This window comes from Strongylocentrotus purpuratus, unplaced genomic scaffold (genome assembly GCF_000002235.5).
Source record: "Strongylocentrotus purpuratus isolate Spur 01 unplaced genomic scaffold, Spur_5.0 spur5_contig_861, whole genome shotgun sequence".
In the NCBI taxonomy this organism is placed as follows: domain Eukaryota; kingdom Metazoa; phylum Echinodermata; class Echinoidea; order Camarodonta; family Strongylocentrotidae; genus Strongylocentrotus; species Strongylocentrotus purpuratus.
Window position 1 is genome coordinate 916,420 of NW_022145570.1, and position 26,074 is coordinate 942,493.

The 26,074-nt window shown below is 39.9% G+C and overlaps 1 protein-coding gene and 10 non-coding genes across 13 annotated transcripts in view; 10 read left to right on the top strand and 1 right to left on the bottom strand.

The window, feature by feature from the left end:
- The first annotated feature begins 458 nt into the window (after nt 1-458).
- Nucleotides 459-531, top strand: TRNAR-CCU. The gene has a single exon. It is a non-coding gene; the product is annotated as a tRNA-Arg (tRNA).
- A 458-nt stretch (nt 532-989) lies between these two features.
- Nucleotides 990-1,062, top strand: TRNAR-CCU. The gene has a single exon. It is a non-coding gene; the product is annotated as a tRNA-Arg (tRNA).
- Nucleotides 1,063-1,971: 909 nt separating this feature from the next.
- On the top strand, nt 1,972-2,045 carry TRNAR-UCU. Its single transcript has one exon. It is a non-coding gene; the product is annotated as a tRNA-Arg (tRNA).
- A 1,135-nt stretch (nt 2,046-3,180) lies between these two features.
- Nucleotides 3,181-3,253, top strand: TRNAR-CCU. Its single transcript has one exon. It is a non-coding gene; the product is annotated as a tRNA-Arg (tRNA).
- A 301-nt stretch (nt 3,254-3,554) lies between these two features.
- Nucleotides 3,555-3,626, top strand: TRNAR-CCU. The gene has a single exon. It is a non-coding gene; the product is annotated as a tRNA-Arg (tRNA).
- A 299-nt stretch (nt 3,627-3,925) lies between these two features.
- Nucleotides 3,926-3,998, top strand: TRNAR-UCU. Its single transcript has one exon. It is a non-coding gene; the product is annotated as a tRNA-Arg (tRNA).
- Nucleotides 3,999-4,799: 801 nt separating this feature from the next.
- On the top strand, nt 4,800-4,872 carry TRNAR-CCU. Its single transcript has one exon. It is a non-coding gene; the product is annotated as a tRNA-Arg (tRNA).
- Nucleotides 4,873-5,172: 300 nt separating this feature from the next.
- TRNAR-UCU lies at nt 5,173-5,245 on the top strand. The gene has a single exon. It is a non-coding gene; the product is annotated as a tRNA-Arg (tRNA).
- Nucleotides 5,246-13,596: 8,351 nt separating this feature from the next.
- Nucleotides 13,597-13,669, top strand: TRNAR-CCU. Its single transcript has one exon. It is a non-coding gene; the product is annotated as a tRNA-Arg (tRNA).
- Nucleotides 13,670-15,205: 1,536 nt separating this feature from the next.
- Nucleotides 15,206-15,278, top strand: TRNAR-CCU. Its single transcript has one exon. It is a non-coding gene; the product is annotated as a tRNA-Arg (tRNA).
- A 4,583-nt stretch (nt 15,279-19,861) lies between these two features.
- LOC588563 (cAMP-dependent protein kinase type I-alpha regulatory subunit) overlaps nt 19,862-26,074 on the bottom strand; it is a 46,012-nt gene continuing 39,799 nt past the window's right edge. For all 3 annotated transcript variants that reach the window (XM_030998900.1, XM_030998910.1, XM_030998918.1), the window contains exons 7-11: nt 25,512-25,571; nt 24,407-24,467; nt 23,235-23,356; nt 22,080-22,161; nt 19,862-21,230 (exon numbers count right to left, since the gene is read on the bottom strand). In XM_030998900.1, the coding sequence (XP_030854760.1) occupies nt 21,058-21,230; nt 22,080-22,161; nt 23,235-23,356; nt 24,407-24,467; nt 25,512-25,571 (498 nt within the window). In that variant the 3' untranslated portion in view covers nt 19,862-21,057. The remainder of the gene's footprint in view (nt 21,231-22,079; nt 22,162-23,234; nt 23,357-24,406; nt 24,468-25,511; nt 25,572-26,074) is intronic.

Genomic DNA, 26,074 nt, shown 5'->3' on the forward strand with positions numbered 1-26,074 from the left:
TCCCACCGGAGGTAAACAGAATTTTAGATTTTGTTTCCGTATCGGGACAATTATCCCCTAGGACAATTATCCCCCACCATTGAAAATTACCCCTAGCAACCCCCCCCCCCCCCAACACGTACAAACGATGACGACAATACCCGAGTACAATTACCCCTCGAAAATTACCCCCTGTTCATTATAGGGAAAGTCTACCCAGGAAAATATGTTTGGTATAAAATAAAAGCAGAATTTTTTTTTTCGGGGGGGGGGGGTAATTTGAATAGAAGAAAGGAGTGACTGGAAGAATTTGAAAAAAAGGTGCTTGTGTGGATAATATAAGATAATAACTCCTAACTTACTCCAAATCGCCCCTATATATGGGCGGCTTGGTACCTTAGATATACAAAATTAAAGCATTTAGTTATTCATTTGTTAACAGATTACAATTTTATGAGAGACGTCTTTGAACTGCGTAGGCCTCCGTGGCCTAATGGATAAGGCATCGGTTTCCTAAACCGGAGATTGTGGGTTCGAGTCCCACCGGAGGTAAACAGATTTTTGGTTTTGTTTCCGTATCGGGACAATTACCCCCCCCCCCCCCCCACCCATTGAGAATTACCCCCTAGCAACCCCCACCATATGAAAATTACCCCTAGCAGCATCCTCCCCCTCCAGGTACAACCGAGGACGACAATACCCGAGGACAATTACCCCTCGAAAACTATCCCCCTGTTCATTATAGGGAAAGTCTACCCGGGAAATATGTTGTTATAAAATAACAGCAGGATTTTTTTTTCGGGGGGGGGGTTATTGGAAGAGAAGAAATGAGTGACTGGAAGAATTCGACATAAAGGTGCTTGTGTTTATAATATAATAAATTCTAACTTACTCCCTATTGCCCCTATATATGGGCGGCTTGATACCTTAGATATACAAAATTAAAGCATTCAAGTTATTCATTTGTTAACAGATTACAATTTTATGAGAGACGTCTTTGAACTGCGTAGGCCTCCGTGGCCTAATGGATAAGGCATCGGTTTCCTAAACCGGGGATTGTGGGTTCGAGTCCCACCGGAGGTGAACAGATGTTTTGTTGTGTAAATTAGTTAGTTATTATTTTTATCATAATTTCTTCTTGCTTTGTTTCGGCAAACGCTGTGGTAATCCTTAATTTTCCAACAAAGCATTTCAGTGATTGTGCACAGGGCCCTGGGAACGATTTTTTCTCCGGGGCCGCTGAGATATATATACTGCGAAATTATTTTTTGCAACGACTCATCCAGCCGCTGAATAAGCGTGGGGGGGGGGGTAAGAGGACATATTTTTTTTTTTTGGTCCCAAAAATTTCGCAACGACTTAGCCAGCCACTGAATAAGCAGAGGGGGAGGGGGGGGGGGGGAAGAGGGCATTTTTTGTTTGGTGTGTGTCGAATAATTTGAAAATTTTGTCCATCGGTATTGGGGGGGGGGGGGGGGGGGGGGGGGGGGGGGGGGGGGGGGCGGGGGGGAGGTCTGTCATTTTGGGGTCCCCAATTAGGACAATTTTTTTTTTATTAAAAAAAACAAATTCTCTTCGAGGGATACATTTTATAGGATTTTGTGAAAGAAACGTTATAATTTTTTTCTTTCTAATCTTCATTTGTGGCTGACGGCTGTGTGACAATTTTGTAAACGAAGCATATAATGATATACATTAAATATATCATACGAAAAAAAATTGCAGGGGGTGCTGTGCCCCCCCCCCTCCCCCCGGAAAAATTCCGGGGGTACTGCAGCACCCCCAGCACCCCTGCTTCCCAGGGCCATGATTGTGCATGCTTGCAATTCCCCCAGATGTCTGCATACATTTTAGTTATTGGAACTCCAGCTGTAATACCTCTTTGATGTAATATCTGAATGTCACATGACCATGAATCAAAGCTGATATGATCAGCGCTAGATGGTTCATTTTTGACAGAATCAAATCTTAGGAGAAACACTTTCATCATCCGCCTCCGTGGCCTAATGGATAAGGCATCGGTTTTCTAAACCGGGGATTGTGGGTTTCGAGTCCCACCGGAGGTAAACAGATTTTTAGATTTTGTTTCCGTATCGGGACAATTTGAATAGAAGAAAGGAGTGACTGGAAGAATTCGAAAAAAAGGTGCTTGTGTGGATAATATAATAACTCCTAACTTCCTCCAAATCCCCCTATCTATGGGCGGCTTGGAACCTTATAACACATTAAAGTATTATTTTAAGCGATTCATTCATTGATAGATTACAACTTTATGAGGGACATCTTTGAACTCCGTGGGCCTCCGTGGCCTAATGGATAAGGCATCGGTTCCTAAACCGGGGATTGTGGGTTCGAGTCCCACCGGAGATGACAGTTGTTTTGTTGTGTAAATTAGTTAGTTTATTATTTTTATCATAATTTCTTCTTGCTTTGTTTTGGCAAACGCTGTGGTAATCCTTAATTTTCCAACAAAGCATTTCAGTGATTGTGCATCCTTGCAATTCCGCCAGATGTCTGCATACATTTTAGTTATTGGAACTCCAGCTGTAATACCTCTTTGATGTAATATATGAATGTCACATGACCATGAATCAAAGCTGATATGATCAGCGCTAGATGGTTCATTTTTGACAGAATCAAATCTTAGGAGAAACACTTTCATCATCCGCCTCCGTGGCCTAATGGATAAGGCATCGGTTTTCTAAACCGGGGATTGTGGTTCGAGTCCCACCGAGGTAAACAGATTTTTTGGTTTTGTTTCCGTATCGGGACAATTACCCCCCCCCCCCACACCATTGAAAATTACCCCCTAGCAAACCCCCACCATATGAAAATTACCCCCTAGCAGCCTCCCCCCTCCAGGTACAACCGAGGACGACAATTCCCGAGGACAATTACCCCTCGAAAACTATCCCCCTGTTCATTATAGGGAAAGTCTACCCCAGGAAATATGTTGGTATAAAATAACAGCAGGATTTTTTTTCGGGGGGGGGGGGGGGGGTTATTGGAAGAGAAGAAATGAGTGACTGGAAGAATTCGACAAAAAGGTGCTTGTGTTTATAATATAATAAATTCTAACTTACTCCCTATTGCCCCTTTATATGGGCGGCTTGGTACCTTAGATATACAAAATTAAAGCATTTAAGTTATTCATTTGTTAACAGATTACAATTTTATGAGAGACGGCTTAGAACTGCGTAGGCCTCCGTGGCCTAATGGATAAGGCATCGGTTTCCTAAACCGGGGATTGTGGGTTCGAGTCCCACCGGAGGTGAACAGATGTTTTGTTGTGTAAATTAGTTAGTTATTATTTTTATCTTAAATTTCTTCGTGCTTTGTTTTTGGCAAACGCTGTGGTAATCCTTAATTTTCTAACAAAGCATTTCAGTGATCGTGCATCCTTGCAATTCTGCCCAAATGTTTTGCATTCATTATAATTATTGGAACTCCAGCTGTAATACCTCTTTGATACAATATCGGAATGTCACATGACCATGAATCCAAGCTGATATGATCAGCGCTAGATGGTTCATTTTTGACAGAATCAAATCTTAGGAGAAACACTTTCATCATCCGCCTCCGTGGCCTAATGGATAGGCATCGGTTTCCTAAACCGGGGATTGTGGGTTCGAGTCCCACCGGAGGTGAACAGATGTTTTGTTGTGTAAATTAGTTAGTTATTATTTTTATCTTAAATTTCTTCGTGCTTTGTTTTGGCAAACGCTGTGGTAATCCTTAATTTTCTAACAAAGCATTTCAGTGATCGTGCATCCTTGCAATTCTGCCAAATGTTTTGCATTCATTATAATTATTGGAACTCCAGCTGTAATACCTCTTTGATACAATATCGGAATGTCACATGACCATGAATCAAAGCTGATATGATCAGCGCTAGATGGTTCATTTTTGACAGAATCAAATCTTAGGAGAAACACTTTCATCATCCGCCTCCGTGGCCTAATGGATAAGGCATCGGTTTTCTAAACCGGGGATTGTGGGTTCGAGTCCCACCGGAGGTAAACAGATTTTTTGTTTTTTTTCCGTATCGGGACAATTACCCCCCCCCACACCACTGAAAATTACCCCCTAGCAGCCTCCCCCCCCCCCCCCCCAGGTACAACCGAGGACGACAATACCCGAGGACAATTACCCCTCGAAAACTATCCCCCTGTTCATTATAGGGAAAGTCTACCCAGGAAATATGTTGGTATAAAATGACAGCAGGATTTTTTTTCGGGGGGGGGGGGTTATTGGAAGAGAAGAAATGAGTGACTGGAAGAATTCGACAAAAAGGTGCTTGTGTTTATAATATAATAAATTCTAACCTACTCCCTATTGCCCTTTTATATGTGCGGCTTGGTACCTTAGATATACAAAATTAAAGCATTTAAGTTATTCATTTGTTAACAGATTACAATTTTATGAGAGACATTTTGTTTCCGTATCGGGACAATTACCCCCCCCCCCCCCCCCCTTACGTACAACCAAGGACAACATTACCCGAGGACAATTACTCCTCGAAATTATCCCCCTGTTCATTATAGGGGAAGTCTACCCGGAAAATATGTTGGTATTAATAACAGCAGGATTTTTTCGGGGGGGGGGGGGGGGGTAATTTGAAGAGAAGAAATGAGTGACTGAAGAATTCGACAAAAAGGCGCATGTGTTTATAATATAAGAACTTCTAACTTACTCCAAATCGCCCAGGGGCTTATGTATGGCGGCTTGGTGCCTTAGATATAAAATATTAAAGTATTATTTTAAGCGATTCATTTATTAACAGATTACAATTTTATGATGGACATTCCTTATCTTTGTGGGCCTCCGTGGCCTAATGGATAAGGCATCGGTTTCCTAAACCGGGGATTGTGGGTTCGAGTCCCACCGGAGGTGAACAGATTTTTTGTTGTTGTAAACTAGTTAGTTATTTTTTTTTATCCTAATATCTTCTTGCTTTGTTTCGTCAAACGCTGTGGAAATCCCCATTTTTCAAAGAAAGCATTTCAGTGATTGTGCAATCCTTGCAATTCTGCCAGATGTTTGCATACATTTTTAGTTTTTGGAACTCCAGCTGTAATACCTCTTTGATGTAATATCGGAATGTCACATGACCATGAATCCAAGCTGAGATGACCAGCGCTAGATGGTTCATTTTTACAGAATAAAATCTCATTTGAAACACTTTCATCATCCGCCTCCGTGGCCTAATGGATAAGGCATCGGTTTTCTAAACCGGGGATTGTGGGTTCGAGTCCCACCGGAGGTGAACAGATTTTTTTAGATTTTGTTACCGTAACGGGACAATATCTCCCCCCCCCCACCACCACCACCATTTACAAATACCCCCGGCACAACCCCACCCCCACGTTCAACCAAGGACAACAATACCCGAGGACAATTACCCCTCGAAAATTATCCCCCTGTTCATTATAGGGAAAGTCTACCCGGGAAATATGTTGGTATTAATAACAGCAGGATTTTTTCGGGGGGGGGGGGGGGGGGTAATTGGAAGAGAAGAAATGAGTGACTGGAAGAATTCGACAAAAAGGTGCTTGTGCATGTCATTCACCTGTTATTATTCTTTGTACTCCAATTGTTAGAATTCAAAATGCATTTTGGTTTTATATTTTCTTGCAATAAGTAAGTCAATAAAAGAGTATGTTCTGCACAATAAAAACAATGTGTGTCCCTATTGCATTTAATTACATCACTTATAATTGTTTAATAGGCCCTAATTACTTTTCAACTTTGAAGGTAACCCAAGGCTAAACTTCTTATTTCTGTTTTATGTAAATCATCCATTGGAATTGGGACAGGAGGCTTTATGCCACAGTAATTTAGTTAACTTTTTCTGTCCCTGGCGTTCCAATGGTTGATAATTATGTCTTATTTGTATTGTGTACACTGATATGTAATGTTTTCCTTTGCCGAATAAATAATAATAAATAATAATAATATAGTAATGTGTCCCCTCATTTTGTAATAGTTAATTTACCCATTCACATAATGGAACTACCTGCCCGATGAAGCCAGTGGCATGTGACCCCTGAGCACTCAACACCGTGTGGGAGTTAGTTTGTGATCAACTTCTTTTATGAGACAAATACAAGCAAACGTTTCCGTATGCAAAAGTAAACGCCGTGGGTTATGTCTGCAAAATCAGAAACATTATAGTTGACGTCGATTGCATATAACTTTTAAAACAAATTAGAGGGTTTCCACGTACACCATAAAAGTTCAATTTGGACAAGAGAATTGAATGATCTACTATATCAAAACTTTTGATAAATCCATAAATATTCCAATCCAATTTTTTTTCTTCCATTGCTAATGTCACGTTACCCTGCAAATCAATCAAAGCATGGGTTGTGGAATGATTACGTCGAAATCCAAATTGGCAATCAGTAAGTATATTATGTTTAGAAAGAACAGAAAACTATGCAATCGATTATAAACACATTTTTCCAATAATTTTGATATACAGGGTAACAGAGTTATTGGTCGATAATTTTTTAATGAATGACGATCGTCTTTTTTAAAAAATAGGAATAATCTTCGCAATTTTAAGTTTGCTTGGAAACGTGCCAGCGGACAGTGATAATTATATTAAAAATGGAGACCAACGGTTTTACAATAGCATGAATGATTTGTTTGAGTACATTGCAACCTATGTTAACATATGCACAAGATTTTGTATTTCTTAATGATTTACACACTTCAATGAATTAATTTTGTGATTATAGGCTTAAACAATAATGAAGAAGAAGAAGTTCGGACATGTAGGTAATCTGTATGAGAAATAGTATTAATTTGAGCAAGACGATTATTTGCATCAAACCCAGAACATGAGGAAATAAGATACGAATTAAATTAATGTGCAATAGATTGATCATTTTCAACCATTTTACCATCCTTCATAATATATGTGGGTAATTTGGGTTTCGATTTATTTAAAGGGTATTGATGGTTTTCCATGTACCTTTGATATCATTTTTCGAATTTCCACATTTTAAACAAAAGTAAAGTTTCTTTGCCTTTCTTAATAGATTATTCACTTTATTCCTTTAAGATTTGAATTTATTTTCATTTACAACAGACCTATTATGAATAAATTGTTTATAAATTTTCTTTTCATTTGAATACACCGTATCAAAATTTTATTTTTTCCAAGGCGTTCTGATTTTCAGTCGTTTAGACTTATTTGGTACCAAGGGTAAACATTTGTTTTATGCAATGGTTATCACCGATATAAATGTATCGTACAAGTCTGTTCTATATCCTGAAGGTTGTTTAAAAAAGTCCAATCTATTCTATAAAATTCACCCAATGATGCTGTAATATTTTCATTCGAGATTTTCCGAGTATAAGATTGAACTGTTTTCCTATGTCTTTCATAATTGTCTATATTAAAAAGGGAGAATACAGGTTAATGATCTGTTACATCAGTACAAATTGTTCCGCTCGTACAGTTAGACTTAGTAAGGTTGGTAAATATGAATTGCATGCATTATATATGTTGTTTCAAAGAGATTCTGAATGGTTCTCAGAAGAAACATCTCAAATGTTAAAGAATTACAACAACAAAAAAAATCATCTGGTCTATTTCCTTTTCTAATCGATTTGATAAACATCAGCGAGACACAACTAACATTTGACGTGTACAGGTCGTATCCGGAAACCTACCCTCTGAACATCCACCCCCAAATAACCACCCCCAGTCAACCAGGCGCGGATCCAGGATTTCTTAGGGGGGGGGCCCAAATTTGAAATTATGCGAGCCAAATATTGGTACGTAATAGTGACCAACAATGACGTAATGCGGGGGGGGGGGGGGGGTCGGTGCAGGGAGGGGCGATTCCCCCCTCCCTCCTCCGTGAAACGCGGAAGCTTTGACGTTTTATTAAATTATTAGAGAAAGAAGACGATTCGTTGTACCATTCTCGAAAATAATTCTCGTCTGAATTTAATTTTTCCCCTCCCGCGCGGAGCGCGGAAAAAATTTACGATTTATTAAACTATTAGAGAAAGAATACGATTCGTTGTCGAGTTCTCGACTCTTAATCCTCGTCTGAATTCAGTTTTCCCCCTTCCTCGTGAAGCGTGGAAGCTTTTACGATTCATTAAATCATTAGAGAAAGAAGACGATTCGTTGTACCGTTCTCGACTCTTAATCCTTGTCTAAATTCAGTCTCCCCCCTCCCCCTCTTGCGCGAAGCGCGGAAGCTTTTACGTTTCATTAAGCCATTAAAGATTCGTATTACCGTTCTCGCCTCTTAATCCTCGTCTAAATTTAGGTTCCCCCCCCCCCTTCCCGCGCGAAGCGCGGAAGCTTTTAAATTTCCTTAAATCATTAGAGAAAGAAGACGATTCGTTGTACCGTTCTCGAAAATAATTCTCATCGGAATTTAGTTCCCCCTCCATCCCGCGCGAAGCGCGGAAGCTTTTACGTTTCATTAAGCCATTAAAGATTCGTATTACCGTTCTCGCCTCTTAATCCTCGTCTGAATTTGGGTTTCCCCTCCCCCCCCCCCCCCCCCCCGCGAAGCGCGGAAGCTTTTAAATTTCCTTAAATCATTAGAGAAAGAAGACGATTCGTTGTACCGTTTTCGAAAATAATCCTCATCTGAATTTAGATTCTCCCTCCCTCCCCCCCCCCCCTCCTTCCGCGCGAAGCGCGGAAGCTTTTAAGTTTCATTAAATCATTAGAAAAACAAGACGATTCGTTGTACAGTTCTCGACTCTTAATCCTCCTCTGAATTCAGTTTTCCCCCTTCTGCGCGAAGCGTGGAAGCTTTTACGATTCATTAAATCATTAGAGAAAGAAGACGATTCGTTGTACCGTTCTCGACTCTTAATCCTTGTCTTAATTCAGTCTCCCCCCTCCCCCTCTTGCGCGAAGCGTGGAAGCTTTGACGCTTCATTAAACTATTAAAGAAAGAAGACGATTCATTGTTCAGTTCTCGACTCTTAATCCTCGTCTAGATTCAGGTTCCCCCCTCTCGCGCGAAGCGCGGAAGCTTTTAATTTTCATTAAATCATTAGAGAAAGAAGACGATTCGTTGTACCGTTCTCGAAAATAATCCTCATCGGAATTTAGTTCCCCCCCCCCCAAACCGCGCGAAGCGCGGAAGCTTTTACGTTTCATTAAGCCATTTAAGATTCGTATTACCGTTCTCGCCTCTGAATCCTCGTCTAAATTCAGGTTCCCCCCTCCCGCGCGAAGCGCGGAAGCTTTGGCGTTTCATAAGATTATGAGAGAAAGAAGATGATTCGTTGTACCGTTCTCGATTTTTAATCCTTGTCTGAATTCAGTCCCCCCCCCCCTCCCCTCCTGCGCGACGCTGTGACGTTTCATTAAATTATTAGAGAAAGAAGCCGATGCGTTGTACCGTTCTCTATACTGTTAATCCTTGTCTGAATTTCAAAGATGTTCTTTGTCTGCTCCTTTTTCTTCCTACGTCCTCTTCCGATTTGGGGGGACCGCCCCCCCCTCCCCCCCCCCCCCCTGGCTACGCGTCTGCGGTCAGATAAACACATTTTGATACCTTGTCTAACCCCGCAAGCGGTCAGATAAGCATTCAGGGGCCCGTCTTAGGGCCCCTGGTGGGGTCGAGGCGGCGGAGCCGGCACTGGAAGCTCAGGGGTTTTAGGCGTTTAATTAAGGTCAGATTAGCATTTTTTTTGTATACCTTATTATTTTGTGACACTGGCAGGTCACTATTTGGCGTGGGATCCAGGGGGCGGAGCCGCCAAAAATCAGGGGTTTGAGGCATTAAATTACCGTCAGATGATCATCTAAGGGCCCGCCGTAGGGCCCTAGGTGGAATCCAGGGGGCAGAGCCCCCGGAGGCTTAGGGGTTTTAGGCATTAATCACGGTCAGATGGGCATATTTTGATGCCTCATTATTTTTTAACACTGGCAGTTAACTATTCTTTCATTCTTGCTCTCATTCTATATTATTTCTCTTTAATATACTTTTTCAAAAAAGTGGGGGTGGGGGGGGGGGGGGAGCTCGGTGCTCCCGATCCCCGCCGTACCTCGGGCACTGACATGTAGGAATCTCAAGAATCATATTTCTTGCCTGGCTGTAAATTTAGGAATTTGTCATTTTCCAACAAACACATACAAACGTATAATTTACTAAAAAGTGAGAAAAAATCTCGGAAATTATGTCATATCAGCATTATTTGTAATCCACCGTTGTGGAATTAGAAATAAACCACGTTTGAATTTGATTTCCCCCAAGCCCCCCCCCCCCCATCGGTACGCCAGTATCTCCTCTTTTCCTTTTTTCTTTCCCTTTCCTTCCTTCTCTCTTATTTTTTTGATTGGGGGGAGGGGGGGGGGGGGGGTCAACAGCCTGGGAGGCAAGGCCCTTTCGCCCCCCCCCCCGATCTCCTTTTCCCCCCTTTTCTCTTCTTCTTCCTCTTCTTTCTTTCCCTTTCTCTCCTCTTTCCCTTTCCCTTCTTTTCCTTTCTTCTCTCTTTTTTTTTTTTTTTTTTTTTGCGGGGGGGGGGGGCCAAGGCCCGCTCGGCCCCCCCCCTGGATCCGCGCCTGCAGTCAACTACCTCCTAGGGCAACCACCCTCTAGGTCGACTACGCCCCCCCCCCCCCCGGGAAAAACTACCCCGGACAACTAACCCCCAGAAAACTACCCCCCTAGGACAACTACCCCAGACAACTATCCCCCGGACACAACCCCCTAGGATAGTTGTCCCGGGGGTAGTTGTCCTAAAGAATGGTTGTCGTAGGGGGTAGTTGTCTGGGGGTAGTTGTCTGGGGGTAGTTGTCCGGGTGTTTAACACATTAACACAATGGGGGGGGGGGTGGGTAAAGAGCACTAACTTTTTTTTGCCCCTTTTATCAAACAAAAGCATTGAGGAGAGGGTGGTTAACCCCCCCCCCCCCCCCCCCTGCGTACGCGCCTGAGTTATCTATATTGTCTGAAGATCTTTGTAGTTAAAGATAAACTTTAGTACTGGTAATGTGATTGCATTGTGAAAGAAAAGGTGTGAAAGGATCAGAAACAGTTGATCATGGAGCATGTAAGTATTGGTGTGCACTGCAAGGTTCTGGAGTCATCAAAATCATAATAAATTTGACCGAGTCTTGGTAAAGTAACAAACACTCACATAGAAAGCTATATATGGGACAACACACATGGTGTCGGGGATGGTACTACCTTGGTTTCCTTGTCTTTCTATGCTCATTACTCAGCCAGTATACATTTTCTTCCAAAATTGTTTGGCACATGTCATTTATTTGTAATCTTGAACATTCAGTGTAAGTTTCGTTTGATTCTGTGAGAATTAATTTCTTTTTTTTTAACCAGTACTGGAGTTTATCTTTAACTGAACATAATTATATAGATCTCCCTGCCTCATCTGTTTCTCTTTTTTTTTTCGCTCTCTCTCTCTCTCGTATCATCTATACCGGCTTGCTTCAATCTCTCTCTCTCTCTCTCTCTTCATGGTCCATGCTCTCTCTCTCTCTCTCTCTCTCTCCCCCCTCTCTCTTTCTCTCTCTATCTCCCTCTCTCTCTCTCTCTCTCTCTCTCTCTCTCTATCCTCCCCTCTCCCTCTGTAATACACACGGCTACACACTTACAGGTAGATATAATAATTATGTAGCATCATTTTCCCTCGTGCAATTCAACCTCCGCCTCCGGGCTCGATGATAGATGGCAGAACTCGGGTGATATTAATTTATCGAAACATGAACGCAATGATATCCCACATCGATACTGGCTTGAATGAATCCGCTGTGAACTATCATAATTGAACAATAGGTCTATTGATTGATGGAGTATGTATGTTTGTATTATTGCGAACTGTAGTCTGAGGATTGATTGATTAATTTGATTGATCGATTGATTGATATATTAATTAATAATTAATCCATGAAGGATTGAGTAAATTGCATGTATGATTAACCGTAATATTGTGTGATTATTAGTGTGGGCCTATATTTAACGTTGGCGTTTTCTTCCTGTGTTAAAAAGAATTTGTTGATTTGCATTCTTGTTGGATTCCACAGAGTTAGACGAACCAAAGCAAAAAGGAAATAACATTAAAAAAACTAACTGAATTTTTTAAAAAGTTTTTTAAAAATTTTTAAAAAAATTACAGCACCTCCGGTGGGACTCGAACAAACAATCCCCGGTTTAGGAAACCGATGCCTTATCCCTTATCCACTTATTGTAATAAGTATGACCTCAGAATATATTGTTTGATTATTTTTTTAATGAGTAGATATCGAAGCCTGCCGTTCGTTACCGACACGTCACCACATTTATGTGAATTTGAAGGAATCAATTAACGTCAAAGTATTGATGTATCGTCGAGAATGGCGTACGGGCTAAGACCTCTGACCTCTACATGGAACGAAAACGAGTTGGACTGGTTCATTTTATATACAGGGGATACAGTGCCATTCGCTCACTTATGATTGTTAGCATAAGTCATCAAATGCTTCCTATTTTATTGTAATTTTGAATGTAAAATAGATTTTAATGTGATATTTTGTATCTATCATTTATATGTTCATCTCGACTCATAAGCAAAACTGAAATACGTCTTTGACCTTTTGTTACATGTTTTGATAATGAACAAATCACGATCGAACGAAGCCAACTGGGGGTTGGCCGTTCTGATTGGTAAATAAATCCAACGTTATGAATAATTCATGCAGAGCAGTAAAATCTAGATTGCAAAAGGCCTCGTGGCTAGCGCCACTCGATAGCGCGTTCGCCCCTAGCCTCTTGTCGATGGCCCTAGCGCTGCTGGATCGAGTCCGTAACCCGCCCCCACCCCACTCAGTGTTTTTTAGGGTACCCATATGCGTGTTCCCTCCTTTTGAAAACACCCCTAAGTCCGGTGTGTAAAGTCAATTTTGTGAATGTACGAGCCGGACTTTGGTGCGTGAAAAGTACCCCTTTACCGGACATTTTGGTAATACGCATGCGGTCATTCCGACCCCGGAGTGGGGGGGGGGGGGGGGGGGGGGGTCCGTAAAATTTACGGACTCCAACAGCGCTACACAAGAGGCTAGTTCACCCGTACCGGGTCTCTAGACTCATCTCAGCTAAGTTTTTGGTGGAAATTAGCCAGAGTCACGAGGCCTTGTCAAAAGGCTAACCCGGAGGTGAACGGAGATTTGTTCTTCCTTTAAGTTATTTAGTTAATATTTTTATCTAATATTTGTTTTTGCTTTGTTTCGTCAAACGCTGTGGAAATCCGCAATTTTTAAAGAAGAACGGAAAGTTGAAATTTAGATATAAACACATTGAGGCATTCTCGTGATATATTGTGCATTATCCTTGCAAAACAATCCTGCCAGATGCATTTTAGTTACTAGTAATTGGAACTATATACAATATACAATACCTCCATGTAATGATAAATATAAGAATATTACTTGACCATGAGGGTAAGCTGAGATGACCAATGCCAGATGGATCATTTATTATCAGTTTAGAACTGCCTCCGTAGCCTCCAGCTGTAATACCTCCTTGACGTATGTCGAATATCACATGACCATGACTCCAAGCTGGTATGACCAGCGCCAGATGGTTCACTAATAAAATCTTATGACTATAGGAACAATTTTTAACATCCGCCTCCGTGGCCTAATGGATAAGGCATCGGTTTCCTAAACCGGGGATTGTGGGTTCGAGTCCCACCGGAGGTGAGCAGATTTTTAGATTTTGTTTCCATATCGGGACAATTACCCTTTAGACAATATACCCTAGGACAATTACCCCCCCCCCCCCCCCCTCCCCCACCATTGAAAATATTTCCCTAGCATAATCCCCCAACGTACATTCAAGGCAACAATACCCGAGGACAATTACCCTTCGAAAATTATCCCCTGTTCATTATAGGGGAAGTCTACCCGGAAAATATGTTGGTATTAATTACAACAGGATCTTTTTCGGGGGGGGGGGGGTAATTGTAAGAGAAGAAAGGAGTGACTGGAAGAATTCAACAAAAAGGTGCTTGTGTGGATAATCAAATTACTTCCCACCGGAGGTGAACAGATTTTTTATTTTTGTATCCGTATCAGAACAACTACCCCTTGGACAATTACCACCCGGAAAACGACCCTCCGGAAAACTACCCCCACCCCCTCCCTACGGACAATAAACCTCCCCCGGATAATTACCCCCTAGGACAATTACCCCCGAAAATTGAAAAATACCCCCTAGAACTATTACCCCCCCCCCCCCCACAAAGTACAACCAAGGACAACCACACCCGAGGACAATTACCACCTCCCCCGAAAATTACCCCCACCCACTCCCTGTTCATTATAGGTGAAGTCTAGCCTGTCTACCTGTCTCAGATGGTAATTTTCCGGGGGTAATTGTCCTCGGAGGAGGGGGGGGGGGGCAATTGTCCTCGGTGGTAATTGTTTTTCTGGTAATTGGGAGGGGAAAGGGGTGGTTATCCATTGGGTTATCTGCCTCCGTAGCCTAATGGATAAGGCATCGGTTTTCTAAACCGGGGATTAGAATAAGTTTTAGTTTTAGTTTGAGTTTTTTCAGTTAGTTACTTATTCTATTTCCTTTTTACTTTGTCTCGGCAAACGCTGTGGAAATCCGCATATGAAATTTCAAAGTTACGATTAATTTTGCTCCCGCGTGAAATGCATTATACATCTCATAATATGTAGAAATAAATGTACAGAGTAATAAAGAGTAATAAAGTTCATTATGTAGGTGTGTGGCCGTGTTTATTACAGATAGAGAGAGATCGAGAGAGAGAGAGAGAGAAAGAGAGAGAGAGAGAGAAATAAATATAATAGAGTAAGATGCATTAATGAATTGTGCCAGTAAAGTTCATTATGTAGGTGTGTGGCCCGCCCCCCCCACTCAGTGTTATTTAGGGTACGCCGTATGCATGGAAAATTACCACCAACCGTTAAAAATTACCCGCTAGGACTATTACCCCCTAGGATAATTAACCGGCCCCCTGCTTATCATTTAGGATCGAAGTCTCCTTGATAATAAGTTGGTAAATTTGTCCGGGGGTATTGTCCGTGGAGGGTAATTGGCTGAGGGGGTTATTTGCCGGGGGTAATTGTCATAGAGCCTAATACTTTTATAACGTACTTGGAATATCACATGCCCACATGACCATGACTCCAAGCTGAGATGACTTACGCCAGATGGGTTTTTTTATTAATAGAATATAATCTTAGGACTAGGAAAATATACCAACATCTGCCTCCGTGGCCTAATGGATAAGGCATCGGTTTCCTAAACCGGGGATTGTGGGTTCGAGTCCCACCGGAGGTGAAAGGCGATTTTTTTTTTCTTCTTTTAGATTTAGTTAGGTATTTCATCTTATTTGCTTGTTGCTTTGTTTAGGCAAACACTGCGGAAACCGCAATTTTCCAAGAAGAATTCGATCAACAAATTCTTTTTATCACAGTGAAATTTAAAAAAATCAATATTTACCAGACAAGAAGAGAAATTCTATGTAAAATGTAGACCCACACTAATCACACAATCTTTTGGTCTATTTAACATGCAAATCACTCAATCATTCAAATTTCATGGATTAATTACTGAATATATCAGCAATCAAAAAATCAATTAAAAGCTCTCAATTAATCAATCCTCAGACTACAGTTCGCAATAATACAAACATACATACTCCATCAATCAATAGACTGTATGAAATTCAACGTTCTCATTCAATCAACAGGCCAATATTTGATAGGGATTTTTTAGTAAGCCATCACCGATTGTGAATGGAACTGTCAAAATTATTTTAAAATTAAAAAAAAAAATTGTTTGCTTCACACGCCCACACGTGGCTATATTCACAACTGTATCTGTCACCATATTCTAACACGTATGATTTGAATAACATCAGTGAGGCGCAAAATATGTATGATATTTATGATAATGCATTAAACTGGGGAGAGGGATATTTTGTTCTTCCACTGCCCCTAAATGGGCCATTGGTATATGTCTGCAAAATACATACTCAGTGGCCCATCTGACAAATTACCGATAAACCCTTTTGCGACGAGCATTTCACATTTTGTGGTTTTGCCCAGTTATTTTTTATTCAGAGCCTTTAAAATATACCAGACGCAAGAAAAGAAAGGGCAACAGTTTCTGCACATATCGTGTCCATTTTTGTTGCATGATGCCATAAATTTTAAGGAGTATAAAATTCTAAATATTTAAATTGGCAACACACAGAGAGTTTCAAAATCATCATTTTTCTATCAAAATTGGCCATTAAAAAATACTTTTAAAAACAAATTGTTTACCTATGAATATGCTTAATGTTTTTTCGGAACATTGCATTTCATTAGAACAATAAAACATTGAGAGAAAAATATTGTTGAGAATTTAAAGAATTTCAAATGTTGAATGTGTTTTTATTAATAAACGTTGTAGAGATGTCATACTCGAGTGGTTACTCACTTGACTGGAATCGCAAAGGCCGTGGGTTCAAGCCCGAGCACAGCAGTTTGCCCTTGAGCAAGGCATTTAATCTACATTACCCTTCTCCACCCAGGTGCTATATGTGATGTAAATGGAAATCTGTTGGATGTGACTAACTACTATTACCACACCATCATGAACACAACATTCTAAATATTTCAGACGATAGAAAGGTTTATTGCTGAAAGGCGCAGCAAACTAGATAGGCACAATGAAAAATGGCGCTTAATTTCTGAAATTTTAGAATATAATCCTGTTTAAAGTCACTGAGTAGTCGGCTCTCATGGGGAATTCGACACCGTTCGGGTGTTTACCCAATAACAGGTGTTGTCAATCACCAGGGTTAGCCTCGAGTTTTATGACCATTGGACCTTATGTAATGCTTTGAATTGCCCGAAGACTCTCGAGCTCTCCGAGAGATTAGGGGGTAATTCTTGACTGGACTATGGGTTTGCTGTGTGCAAATTTGTACCCCCATTAATGGTATTTCCACCAAGTCTGGTGTCAGCGAATTATGGCCTTCTGCACATGGAAACTGGCGATCCACCCCCTTTAAGCAGGTTTTTTCTGACGATTTTTTCTGACTATTTTGACGATCGCTGATGTTTTCTATTTTCCATTTGATTTCTTTAAAAAAAATCTATAGTTGTTCCATGAATATAAATGTCTGATATTTGTATTATGTTTATGTTGAATGTAAAAATATTATTGGATCAATAAAAACTTATAAAACTAGATGGAATTTTGACTGCGTGCAGTCGAAAATGATGCCTCCGCCATAGAGCAATTTAAACAAGTTTGGAGTTTAAATCTCCAGTGGTTCTTGAGATATCATGATAACAATCTCAATGTATGGAATTTCATAAGTTGACCTCTGTGACCCTTGACCTTTGACCTACGTGCTCCAAAATCTAATCAGATTGTCTTCCTATGGTGATACACACTATCATTAAGTTTGAAGTTTAAATCTCCAGTGGTTCTTGAGATATTATGATATGGTAATACATACTATCATTAAGTTTGAAGTGAAAATTCTCCAGTGGTTCTTGAGATATCGCGATAACGATCTCAATGTATGGAATTTCATAAGTTGACCTCTGTGACCCTTGACCTTTGACCTACATGCTCCAAAATCTAATCAGATTGTCTTCCTATGGTGATACACACTATCATTACGTTTGAAGTTTAAATCTCCAGTGGTTCTTGAGATATTATGATAACAATCTCAATGTATGGAATTTCATAAGTTGACCTCTGTTACCCTTGACCTTTGACCTACGTGCTCCAAAATCTAATCTGATCGTCTTCCTATGGTGATACATACTATCCTTAAGTTTGAAGTTTTTACATCTCCAGTGGTTCTTGAGAAATCATGATAACAATCTCAATGTATGGAATTTCATAAGTTGACCTCTATGACCCTTGACCTTTGACCTACGTGCTCCAAAATGTAATCAGATTGTTTTCCTATAGTGATACACACTATCACTAAGTTTGAAATTTAAATCTCCAGTGGTTCTTGAGATATCATGATAACAATCTCAATGTATGGAATTTCATAAGTTGACCTCTGTGACCCTTGACCTTTGACATACGTGCTCCAAAATCTAATCAGATCGTCTTCCTATGGTGATACATACTATCCTTAAGTTTGAAGTTTAAATCTCACATGGTTCTTGAGATATCGCGCTAACAAACTCAATACAAGGAATTTCATAAGTTGACCTCTGTGACCTGTGACCTTTGACCTACATACTCCAAAAATTAATCAGATCGTCTTCCTATGGTGATAAATACTATTCCCGAGTCTTAAGTTTAAATCTTAAATGGTTCTTGAGATATTGTGATAACGGTCAAACGGGACGGACGTACGGACGTACGGACGGACAACCCGAAAACATGATGCCTCCGGCACCACCTTCGGTGGCGGAGGCATAAAAATTAAAAAATTAACACAACGTTCAGATAAAAAAAATAAACACGACGTTCAGATAAAAAAAAACGTAACACAAGACCAGTCTTTCTTTAGACACCACCTTCATTAAATTTAATGATAGTAGATTATAATTTCACAGAACAATATGTTTTTTTTCAGGGTATACCTCTACAAGAAAAGACAACACACAGATATGTAATAAGTAACGCTCTTTCATATATCTATAAACAATCTATTGTGCGAGGAAAAAACAAGAAAAAAAAATAGTATTAAAAAGAAAGTATACATTAATTCAAAAGAATTATGTAGTCATAATTCCCTTCGTGGTGGCATGATATAAGATTAAATAAACGTTTTGAAATAATTAAACAATTAAAAATGTAATCATATCAAATAGATTTTTGGTGCTTTATTTATACGGAGAAAACAATGAGAGATATCTCCTAATGATTGTGAGCATTCTAACTACATAAGGTTCTATTTACAAGCTTAGGGTAGTTAAAAAGACAAGTACTTGAACACATTTCAAAAAGGTTGTTCTGGAATTTCGACATCAATACAATGATAAAAGCACACCACCTATCTGATACATGAGAAAAGCAAGAATAGTAAACTCAATAACCTTGATATTCCTATTAAACCCAACAATGTCTTAATTATATGTTTGTTTATATTCCTCATATTTAAATCGCTAAGATTTTTGAAAAGATGCCTTAAAAGGCGGCACTCTGCAAGAATGATGCTCCTTTAAAGCATAGTTCTCAGCATTCTCACAGACCACAGCAACATAATTTTCACTTTCTCTGCCAAACTGTTACAACTGTTACATGTATATCACAGCATGTTTCCAGAGACATCTTTCAAATTGAATTGAAAGGAATTGAATACTGAAGAACCGAGGCAGTATGTCCCTTTTTTCCCCAATAAGGATCCAATATAACTTTCTGATATCAAAGTACATACAAACTTTGTATATACGACCAAGTACGATGAAACGAGAGGGAGGAAAATTAGACCCAGACCCAATCATTAAACCAGCGCCCAGAAAATGTATAATCTACAAATATAATGTTGCACTATTTAAAGCAAACAGTCTAACTGGCTATGAATATTCATATGAGGAGTTATGAAAACCATACACAATTATGCATCCCCTTCAAATTTACAAGAGCAAATATAGTTTATACGTTATATTTAGCGAATTCCTGTCCGACCCTCATTTGACACACAGCACCAGGGACTAATGAATGAACAAACAATGTCAGTTATGTACATACACATGGTCAAACAACTGCCCGATCCGTCCGTAAACACCAAGTTTTTGGATTTTCCACACATGCTACGACAAATTCTCGCTTGTCGAACCACAAGCTCTCCCCCGCACTGGTCAATGGGCATAAAATCACAATAAATAAGGAGTTATAGTCGTCTAGAGTAAGCTAAATCCTACCTCCTCTCCAACTGCTATAATAAAGGTTTGTATAATACCTGAACAATTTACAAGGGAATTGTGTTTTTTCGTCTGTTTGGAGCCAGAAGGGCAGTAACTCCTATGCTTGAACAGTGAATTAATGCCTTTCTGGCTGTTATAATGGATGATTTCATAAAAAAGTAACAAACTTCAAATGCTCCCCGCATCTCTCTTTTTCACTGCTTTGCAAATAGACCGCTTTCAGATATGTTGAAATGCTCTTTAGGAAATTATCAAAGAAAACAGCATAGTATATTCTCTTTCAAATTCACCTTCGGTCTGCAATATCCCATAACAGCAGCGTTTTGATTGAACTGCACAGCGAATGACATATCCCGTCCTAACTTCATTGCAACTAGTTCACTTTCATAGTGCACACGCTAACCCTCTATTTTTGTAACAAAGAAAAGTTATGAGATACTTTGTAGTGGAAATACTACACACTCAAAGCATAAGAAACAAAGCTCCATAGCTCTCCCCCTCCCACTATGATGGGGAGACCAATGTGTTACTTGGCCAATTTATCTCTCGTCTCTGATCTCTCTTTCTCTCTCTCTGCAGTTTGTAGCAATTTATTTTTATAACACACTCTCTTTCCTTCATCTCCTTCATTAGTACCAATGCTTGTACAATACGAAGGACCCGACATTCGAAGGGGCCAGGTCCACAGAGGCCAGGTCCACAGAGGCCCCCCAATTTTAACTTTCTACCCTACATTTAGAAATTTGAACAGGGGCTGTATGCAAACTGACCATAAAAACTTCCAACTCATACCACCTGTGAAAAAAAGGTTTTGTGAGGCCCTTTGAAGAAACATTGTAAAACTCTTAAGGTACTCTCTCAATCGTTTTTAAGTTCTAAAGCATCACATAGATGACACAGATCTTTATCCATCCTCTCGAAGAGAGAGAGAGAGAAAGAAAGATAGAAAGAGAGATAGAGAGGGGATGAGAGAGAGAGGGCGATGAGTGGTGAGAGAGAGAGGGCGATGAGTGGTGAGAGAGATAGAGAGAGGGCGATGAGTGGTGAGAGAGAGTCGTGGAAAGAGACGGACAGGGAACAATGGAAATGAGGGAGGGGAATGATGGCATGTGTTAGGGGGGAGGGGGGGGGATGGGGGAGAGAGGGTGATAGGAATAGAAAGTACAATAGAAAGAGAGAACAGGAGACTGGAGAGAAATAGGATGAGTTGAGAGAGGAGATCTCTATACAGACAGCTGCACAAAGCTGTTGTAACTGGAGATATTCCTCTTGAGGATCTCCTGGCAAGGTCCAAGCACACGCTCGAAGCGTTGTCTGTCCAGTTTGACGCACTTCAAGTTGCCGCGGGCTACGACGGTGGCAGCACGGGGGCGGTCTAGCAGTAAGGCAATCTCACCTGGTTTAGGAAACAGAGTTAAGATTTGAAATTCATTAATCTCTCTGCGATGGTTTTATTTTTTTTATTCAACAAACATTATCATTAATATTGAAGCTCCACTGCACTACTTTAATGTATAGCTACTTGCTCCCTCTAAATAGCAAACAATGCCTAATCGGTGCCTGTTGGTCCCCATGATCCCCCTTTTCTTTGTTAATTGAGAGCTGATTTGATGCGATAACCACCTGTCAGTGACCTTGCAGGGAGGTCTAATTCCCCTGGCCAAACTAGTACGGACAGGCTTTAACTATTTTGCGTCACTTGTGCCTGTGAGGGGAAAGCGAACGGAATCATTCTCTCCTCCTGGTTAGGATGGGCAGGTGGACCATTTCACTAGGGTTTTCCCCTACACTTATAAGAATAGTGCAGTGGGTTCTCAGCAAGCAAAGGTGGTGACTCTCCTCTCCACAGGGCCTCCATGTAATGTCCTATCCGAGGGACAGAGTGTTTTCCACTGTACCCTAGCCTGCATCTACCTGTATGATAATGGCAGCGACCCGTCGACACACAACGCAGGCTACAGTCATTTGCCTGGGTTGGATTCGAACCCATGATTTTGGGGTATGACAGGGAGACGCTTTACCACCTGAGCGAGCTCACCTCCTTCCTACTCAAAGTTTGAGGTGCATATTAAACCGCAAATATCAATCAGGGGCCTGTATCCGATGATTGACTCTCTGATTTTCCAATTGATTCTAAAAATGCCATAAAGCCAACCAACCATATTTTTAAACCGACTTTTAAACGTACTATAAGTTCTTTCATGACATAATCCAAGAGATTCTAAATGAATGGCACGAGTCTTACCAAAGTAATCTGATGGTCCTAGCTTGCCAACTTCAATCAATTCCGAGTCGTTGCCATGACGCTGAAGAACTGCTGCCTGGCCCTATATAAGGAAGAATGAAAGATAAAGAAGTCAGAATTTGGACAAAGGAACAATCTGTGAAATATATATTTTTAAATTTTAAATTTTAAATTTTTAAGATACTTAATCAATTACAAACATTCTTCTCGACAAATGATATGCTCCCTTATCTACAGGTACACTGTAGGTAGTAAATTAAACATTTTACGTTAAGATAAAGTTGAGTTCTGGTCATGCGATTGCATTGTGAAAGAAACGGCATGGAAAGGATCAGAAAATTTGATCATGTAGCATATAAGTATTGGTGTGTGCTGCAAGGTTCTGGAATCATCAAAATGATAAGGAATTTTGCCCAGTCTTGTAAAGTAACGAGCATTGTACACAGAAAGATGTATATGGGACTACGCAAACATGTGGCACAAAAATTGGGCCTCATTTTTAAGCTGTTACTTCTCATATTTTGAAAATGAAGGCATTTGAAGAGCCATGCTTTTCAGGGAACATTTTTTCTATGATGTTCTTCCACACTTGCCTAATAACAATGATAACGCTCATAAGTTATTGTTCACCTCTCCCCAGAACTCAACCTTCTCTTTAACATCGATTTTAAGAACCTTGAGGTAAAATGGTGTAAACAATATTCTGATTATATCTGTATTTAATCCTCTAGCAAGCTAACTTAAGCCAAACACTTGGCCACTGAATCATATGGTCTGTTGCCAGCACCAGGGCGTCAAACCTGTAGAAAAGTATAACACCCATTTCTCCCGCACATGCTTCATGATGAAGCAAGTATGAAGTTGTGTTTCCCAAAATCTTCCTAGATTAATGCCCCTCTGCACTAGTTTGGCCAGGAGGGATTAGACCTCCTTGCATGGTCAACGACAGGTGGTTATCTCATCAAATCAGCTCTCAATTAACATAAGTGGTCACCGATTAGGCATTGTTTGCTATATAGAAGGCTCAAGTAGCTATAAGTAGTGCAGAGGGGCTTTAAAGCTCCTATCAAAATGAATACTCGGAAAGACGACTATTTATTTTCACATACAAATATCAAAGACTTAAAAAAAAAGTTAGGGGTCTAATTTGGTTACCTCAATGATCATGAAGAAGTCATCTCCTTGTTCTCCTTGGACAACGATCTTTTGGCCGTCGTCGAACTGGACTGGCTCGAGAGCATCGGCTATTGTCAAGTTCTCCCAAATGTCGAGGTTTTCTACAAGAAAAAAGCAGATCAAGATTTACTATACCTCATCAAATTGGCAACTTGGAAAAATGTTTGTTCAATATTTATGTCATTTTTTCTTTAAAGATAAAGACCAGTTATGGTCATGGGATTGCATTGTGAAAGAAACGTTGTGGAATCAATCAAAAAAGGTTGATCATCTAGCATATAAGTTTTGGTGTGTACTGCAAGGTTCTGGAACCATCAAAATGATAAGAAATTTGGTCCAGTCTTTGTAAAGTTACAAGCACTGTACACAGAAAGATGTATATGGGACTATGCACACGTGCGCGACATGTGCGTTTATCTCTCACATCCCAATAGATAAACTAATTTACCAAATATATCAATTAGTAGGCAGTTTCCCGGCAAAATTGTTATCATCATGTATTAGTCAAAACATATTCTTTCACATGATTGGTAATAAGAGTTTCCATTTCATTTTTTGAAATTGGGGCGTTTCCAATACTGGTCTTTACCTTTAAACAACATTCCACAAAACTATCAGTTAACTGAATTAAGATAAATTTTTTTTGGCCTCATGCATACACATGACAAGAGTCTCTGGTTTTCCTCTGTAAATTGGCAACACATTCTGTATCTATTATCTTCATAATCTACAACCATGAATGATTAGATTTCAGTTTTCATGTGTACATTTTATTGTATTTCTTTGTAATATATATCTATAAGATTTCATTATTTTGAGAATAAAGTGATATATTTCTGAGTATCGTCACTGGAACTCATTCTTTATTTCGTTCTTTTCTCCATCCATTCCTTTCAATCATAAATTCTTCATACGCTTTAGTTATTTATTATGATGCTTTAGAAACTTTAGTTATTTATTTTGTGTTACTTTGTTTTTCCCTTTAGTCCTTCATCTCACTTCACTTTCATTAATTTCTTCCTTTTCCTTCTCTCTTAACATTTATCCCTTCATGCCTACTTCATTACCCCACTTTCCCTCCCTAACCTTCTCCCTAATAAAGTCATCCATTAAATCAATCAATAAATCATTCAATAACTTATTTGACTTACCAAGGATGGAAACCTTAGTGAGGAATTCCTCGTACATCTTCCTCTTGCGTACTTGGCTTCCCTGTAAGGAGGAAACAAATCACATGACGATGAAGTATTCTGTTCATTTCCATGAACCATTACAGTACCTCCTTAGCCTTTGAAATGGAACAAAATAATCATATGCATGGTTTTTCAAGTATACTCTATGTTTTGCAGTGTGCTTGGACCAAGTAAAGCTTGCTACTGTTTATTTGAAGAAAAAATAGTAAACAAGTGTTGTGGACTTTATGCCCATGACAGATACATGTGTTGTATCCAATATTTAGCAATCAATTACAATAATAACAATAAGACATGCTTACAATTTAAAATATGTCTCTGGATAGTTCATTAATTTAATTGTTCCTCAACTTGGTGGGACAGTAGGGGCACATTTATGAAATCAATTACATAAATATGAAAGATACGATCAAAAGTCTTATATTCGTCTCCATGACACTACCCTTCAATATTAAACATGGCTAGCACTGCCACGATTGTGTTTCTCTCGCACGCGTTCTCCCATCATCGCTTTGCCCCGTTCGACGATGGCACTATCCTTTACGTGGATGATGTCATAGCGCTGTGTAAACATTGGCCACACACCTCAGGAGTTTGAAGGTTCCGATCGATACCCTCGAGTTCTAATGAAACACTAGAACCCTTCTCCCTCATCCTATCACGTTACTGGACGTCACTAACGTGTACTCCTTGCAGGAGCATTCATTACAGCGGCGCTGCGTAAAAGCCGCACTTTCTTCGGGAGCATGGTCTAATTTGGCAGGTTAACATGGAAATCAATTTCTTTGTATTGACGTGTCATCCCATTGATCGCGGTACACAGCTTCTTGCCCATAGAACAAAAGGAATCAGGATAACTATCCCAAGATCTACTGTAGCTGTCATTGCTTCTAAACTAAGCACCTTTCTTTCCTAGTTTGCAAGTGTATATTAGTGTACCCATACAAGGATGTAATGGTTAAATGTACAGAGGTATATATGGGATTGGAAAGCTAAAAACAATGATGCAATTACAATAAAAAGTTTAATACTATAAAAAGAAAAAAAAAACCTGTATGCTTACCATGAGAATTCGTCTGTAGCTGTCCCTGTCAATTCCCCACAGCTTCATATCAGTCTTAGCCTGCAAATACAAAGATAAAGGTCCCAAATAAACATCACAATCATTGGGGAGGGGTGGGTAAGTTTTTGAGCTATTTCAGGTGGCAATGTGCCCCATTATTGTTTTGGACTTGACTTTGGAGAAAGAAAAGAAACCTGTAAATACAGTAAATAATGGCTTGTTCACAGTACCACGGTAGCATGACGTTTTTTATGATGACACAAAATGTACTACACTTCACATACATGCACATCTGTATCTATAATAACACAGAGATAAGTGAATACCAGTACGCGTGAAACTGCATGCAGTTGCCATTCAGTTACATGTATTTTAAACATTTAATTTTTAATGTGGCGGTCTTTTACCGCGGCATATCTGAACCAGCCTTTAAGTGGTATTTTGTAGCATGCAAGTACCTGTACAATACTATACAAACTTATCAAGAGATAGAAGTAATGATTAGGAAAAGTAAATCGATACTGTCAGCATTTTTAGCCCAAATGTCAATGACCTCCTCTCAG